The sequence below is a fragment of the Hyla sarda genome, assembly GCF_029499605.1.
Source record: "Hyla sarda isolate aHylSar1 chromosome 1 unlocalized genomic scaffold, aHylSar1.hap1 SUPER_1_unloc_1, whole genome shotgun sequence".
Lineage (NCBI taxonomy): Eukaryota > Metazoa > Chordata > Amphibia > Anura > Hylidae > Hyla > Hyla sarda.
Genome location: NW_026607570.1, coordinates 384,578 through 390,577, shown reverse-complemented (window position 1 = coordinate 390,577; position 6,000 = coordinate 384,578). Strand labels below are relative to the sequence as shown.

Here is a 6,000-nt window from a genome sequence, read left to right as displayed (position 1 = left end):
TCCATTACTGTATAGTGTCCCAGCAGTGTCACCTCTCCAGTCTTCACCAGACCCCTCCATTACTGTATAATGTCCCAGCAGTGTCACCTCTCCAGTCATCACCAGACCCCTCCATTACTGTATAATGTCCCAGCAGTGTCACCTCTCCAGTCTTCACCAGACCCCTCCATTACTGTATAATGTCCCAGCAGTGTCACCTCTCCAGTCATCACCAGACCCCTCCATTACTGTATAATGTCCCAGCAGGGTCACCTCTCCAGTCATCACCAGACCCCTCCATAACTGTATAATGTCCCAGCAGTGTCACCTCTCCAGTCATCACCAGACCCCTCCATAACTGTATAATGTCCCAGCAGTGTCACCTCTCCAGTCATCACCAGACCCCTCCATTACTGTATAATGTCCCAGCATTCCCAGCAGTGTCACCTCTCCAGTCATCACCAGACCCCTCCATTACTGTATAGTGTCCCAGCAGTGTCACCTCTCCAGTCTTCACCAGACCCCTCCATTACTGTATAATGTCCCAGCAGTGTCACCTCTCCAGTCATCACCAGACCCCTCCATTACTGTATAATGTCCCAGCAGTGTCACCTCTCCAGTCTTCACCAGACCCCTCCATTACTGTATAATGTCCCAGCAGTGTCACCTCTCCAGTCATCACCAGACCCCTCCATTACTGTATAATGTCCCAGCAGGGTCACCTCTCCAGTCATCACCAGACCCCTCCATTACTGTATAATGTCCCAGCATTCCCAGCAGTGTCACCTCTCCAGTCATCACCAGACCCCTCCATTACTGTATAATGTCCCAGCAGTGTCACCTCTCCAGTCTTCACCAGACCCCTCCATTACTGTATAATGTCCCAGCAGTGTCACCTCTCCAGTCATCACCAGACCCCTCCATTACTGTATAATGTCCCAGCAGTGTCACCTCTCCAGTCTTCACCAGACCCCTCCATTACTGTATAATGTCCCAGCAGTGTCACCTCTCCAGTCATCACCAGACCCCTCCATTACTGTATAATGTCCCAGCATTCCCAGCAATGTCACCACTCCAGTCATCACCAGACCCCTCCATTACTGTATAATGTCCCAGCAGTGTCACCTCTCCAGTCATCACCAGACCCCTCCATTACTGTATAATGTCCCAGCAGTGTCACCTCTCCAGTCATCACCACACCCCTCCATTACTGTATAATGTCCCAGCAGTGTCACCTCTCCAGTCATCACCAGACCCCTCCATTACTGTATAATGTCCCAGCAGTGTCACCTCTCCAGTCATCACCAGACCCCTCCATTACTGTATAATGTCCCAGCAGTGTCGCCTCTCCAGTCATCACCAGACCCCTCCATTACTGTATAATGTCCCAGCAGTGTCACCTCTCCAGTCATCACCAGACCCCTCCATTACTGTATAATGTCCCAGCAGTGTCACCTCTCCAGTCATCACCAGACCCCTCCATTAATGTATAATGTCCCAGCAGTGTCACCTCTCCAGTCATCACCAGACCCCTCAATTACTGTATAATGTCCCAGCAGTGTCACCTCTCCAGTCATCACCAGACCCCTCCATTACTGTATAATGTCCCAGCAGGGTCACCTCTCCAGTCATCACCAGACCCCTCCATTACTGTATAATGTCCCAGCAGTGTCACCTCTCCAGTCATCACCAGACCCCTCCATTACTGTATAATGTCCCAGCAGGGTCACCTCTCCAGTCATCACCAGACCCCTCCATTACTGTATAATGTCCCAGCAGTGTCACCTCTCCAGTCATATCCATCTGTTATTACATAGATAAGAATGAGGTCATGTGACATCACTGCCAGAATCCCTCACCTCTCCAGTCATATCCATCTGTTATTACATAGATAAGAATGAGGTCATGTGACATCACTCCCAGAATCCCTCACCTCTCCAGTCATATCCATCTGTTATTACATAGATAAGAATGAGGTCATGTGACATCATTCCCAGAATCCCTCACCTCTCCAGTCATATCCATCTGTTATTATATAGATAAGAATGAGGTCATGTGACATCACTCCCAGAATCCCTCACCTCTCCAGTCATATTCATCTGTTATTACATAGATAAGAATGAGGTCATGTGACATCACTCCCAGAATTCCTCACCTCTCCAGTCATATCATCTGTTATTCCATAGATAAGAATGAGGTCATGTGACATCACTCCCAGAATCCCTCACCTCTCCAGTCATATCATCTGTTATTACATAGATAAGAATGAGGTCATGTGACATCACTCCCAAAATCCCTCACCTCTCCAGTCATATCCATCTGTTATTACAAAGATAAGAATGAGGTCATGTGACATCACTCCCAGAATCCCTCACCTCTCCAGTAAGCCGGAAGAGTAGCTGTACTGTGAGGTTTATGATCCTGTCGGCCATCTTGTTCCTGTCTCCCTCCATGGTTGATGGGTCATCCAGGAGAATTCTCTTATATAGAAGATATCAGCAGAGGATCCTGGATTGGAGAAACCTGAAGGGAAGAAGAGGAGACGATGATAAACCGCACCAGATTCTATGGAGAAATAAAATCCATTTCCTGGAGATAATCTGGAGAAACATCTGAGGAGACATTATTGGAGTTTTCAGATTTCTCTATAAAACAAAATCCATTGTCCGAGGGCTGTAAAATAAGAGACTAGAGCGCACTCCCCTCTCCCGTCCAGTGGTGGCGCTCTGGTCCTCCAGGTCTTCTGAGGTCGCTCTCCCTGCTCTGCTGAAGATGTTGTGAATCCATTTCTCCTAATCTCTGAGGCTGCGGTGTATTCAGAACGTCTTCATCAGAGCAGGGAGAAGAATAGAGGGATTCAATATGACATTGTCCAATGAAGAATAGTGAAATGTGTCCACTAGGGGGCACAATATACATCACAATTACATCAGGATTTTATGTGAATTGTGATATGTCCCCCCGGAAGAACCTGCTATTACCTGCAGCAGAGGCCGAGCATCATATACCGTTACACACGCAGGGTCTGGGCCACCACCGGAGTCAGTGTTTCCCAAGCAGGGTGCCTCCAGCTGTTACAGCATTTGGCTGTCAGGGCATGCTGGGAGTTGTAGTTTTACAACAGCTGGAGGCACGCTGGTTTGGAAACACTGTCTTAAGTAATAATAGGGGCGCGGGAGAAACTTAAAAAACCTGATGCTTACATAGTCCTGTATGGAAGAAGTGGCTGATACCCGGAGAAAAGAGACTGACCAGGTGACAGGATGGGCGGGTAAGTGACCTGATACCTTCACCATCCAGACATCCCCTGGGGGGCAGTATAGGCAGGAAATCAGGAAAACAACCGCTGGTCGGCACGGCGCTCCCTAGAGAAACAACCGCACAGCGCCATGTCTAAGCCACGCCCACCTACATTATTTTATTACAAAAATGTGATATAAACTTATTAGGGGAGGGGCTTCTATTACAAACCCTGAATAACGCTCTGACATAGTGATCAGTGTTATCGGTGCTCGGCTTATACAGGCTGTGGAGGTGTCTGTATACTTAGAGCACCGATCTGAGCACAGAGCACGGTAAGGGGCCCTCCGGCCGTCATCTCAGCTGATCTAGACTCCGCCCCCCAACAACTGCATTTTACTCATTTTAGATCCTGCAATCGACACGAGGCTGAAGTTGGTTTCTTATTCGTCCAGTTTCTTATTCACTGAAGTTGGTTTCTTATTCTCATTGTCTTATAGATGACTGTGACTAATAAACCTTTTCTCCTCTTATTTCTCTGCAGTAAATCTGTTTTTTATACATAAATGTTGAATATTATTTGGGAACAATCAGGTTCAGAAGAAAAAATCTAGATTGTTTGTATTTTTCCTGAAAAAAACAATAGTAAAAAATGGATGAAAAAATTTGCATTTTTAATAAGTAACTGATGATTTCAAAGGGTTAAACGCGATTGGGCCACTGAATTAAGTATGGAAATATAAAGAGTAAGGACCCTCCATAATACCCAACTGTATCCAGCCTGGCCCAAACAGTGGATTGGCATTAATACAGGTGCCAACCTTGCCAACTATATACATTTTCTGCATTTTGAATAAGTAACTGATGATTTCAAGGGGTTAAACACTGTTGGGCCACTTACCTAAGGGATACTAAATAAAGAGTAAGGGCCCCTCTATAATTTCCAACCATATCCAGCCTGGCCCAAATTGTGGATTGGCATGAAAACAGGTGCCAACCTTTCCATTTATATACATTTTCTACATTTTGAATAAGTAACTGGTGATTTCAAGGGGTTAAATGCCATGTCTAAGCCACGCCCACCTACATTATTTTATTACAAAAATGGGATATAAACTTATTAGGGGAGGGGCTTCTATTACAAACCCTGAATAACGCTCTGCCATAGTGATCAGTGTTATCGGTGCTCGGCTTATACAGGCTGTGGAGGTGTCTGTATACTTAGAGCACTGATCTGAGGACAGAGCACGGTAAGGGGCCCTCCGGCCGTCATCTCAGCTGATCTAGACTCCGCCCCCAACAACTGCATTATACGCATTTTAGATCCTGCAATCGACTTTGATCATGGAATCTAAAGGGTTAACGGCGATAAGCGTCATTAGTGGTGAGTCCTGGCTGCTTATAGCTCCTGAGCTCACCTCAAAGTCCCATATGGGGTGGAGAATGTAAATATACATCGTGTCCTTAAGGGTTAATAATAAACATCCCCAATAATCCTGATCTGATGGTGACCACACACACATACCTGTATCTATAGAGGAGCCGTGTGCTTACAGGACCTGCGATGATGTCACCGTCATGTGATCAGTCACATGGAGGAGGAGGAGTCACATGATCAGGGGCTGCTGCTCTGAGAGATCTCCACGCACAACACAACAGCAGTGACTGCCCCACCAGGACCTGCTCTGTATCTGCTACATGCTGGAGGTGTAGGACCTGTGATGATGTCACAATCATGTGACCAGTACATTTGGGGGCGAAGTTTAGCAGTTTAGCTGTGACTGTGGCTGAAGGACCTGTGGGGAGGATCATGTGACAGTAGTGGGCGGAGCTCAACAGTGCAGGATAGAAGAGATTGCGATTGAAGGACCTGTGATAATGGTCATGTGACAGCAGAGTCCTTCATACACTGAGCAGATGAGCCTAGAGCAGCAGCCCCTGATCATGTGACTCCTCCTCCATGTGACTGATCACATGACTGTGACATCATGCAGGTCCTATAAGCGGCTCCCGTACAGTCTGCTGGTGGAGGTATGTGTGTGGTCACATGTGGAGGCTGTCAGATGGGTTTTTGAACTATTAACCCCTTCAGGACTCGGTAGTTTTGAGTTTTAACCCCTTAAGGACACAGTGATTTCTCTTTTAAAAAATGTTTTTCCTTCTAATAGCCATAATGATTGCAAATTCCTCCTTACAAACCCATATGAGGCTTCTTGTACTTGTTGTTTCTTTGCACCACAGATTTGTACTTTGTAATGACATCACTCATTTTACCTCAAAACAAGGGCCAAAAAAATATTAATTGTTGGGTGAAAGTAATTTTTAAAATCTGGTGTCTTCTGTTTGGACGCAGTGCACATTACGGTAATAATTCTCTTTATTCTGTAGGTCCAAACGATTACAATGATAAATGATTTATATAGGTTTTATTTTAACACTTTTAAAATATAAAAAAGTTCTAACTTTTTGTACAAAAATTATTTTGCATCAGCTTACATACACTGATCAATGCTGTGATGCTGAAGCTGCCTGCAGGATTGGAGCGTCGTTCAGACAGCGTGGAGCGAGGTTAGGGACCTCCACCCGTTCTCTCAGCTGACCGGGACCCCGCTATTTCACTGTGGGTGTCCTTATCAGCTCCACTGAGCTACCGGAAATAGATTTTTGGCATTGGTGATGTCCGGCATTAGCAATGAGTCCCAGATGCTGATAGCAGGTAGGACCTAGGGGCTATAAATTGTGCTGAACCCCTGACTGTGCTTCATAGACTGGCAGCGGCCT

General features: G+C 46.1%; 1 protein-coding gene across 1 annotated transcript in view; it reads left to right on the top strand.

Annotated features, from left to right (window-relative positions):
* Nucleotides 1-5,137: 5,137 nt before the first annotated feature.
* The window catches only part of LOC130297910 (oocyte zinc finger protein XlCOF7.1-like), a 44,929-nt gene continuing 44,066 nt past the window's right edge, over nucleotides 5,138-6,000 (top strand). The window contains exon 1 of the mRNA XM_056550761.1: nucleotides 5,138-5,250. Within this exon, the coding sequence (XP_056406736.1) occupies nucleotides 5,194-5,250 (57 nt within the window). The 5' untranslated portion in view covers nucleotides 5,138-5,193. The remainder of the gene's footprint in view (nucleotides 5,251-6,000) is intronic.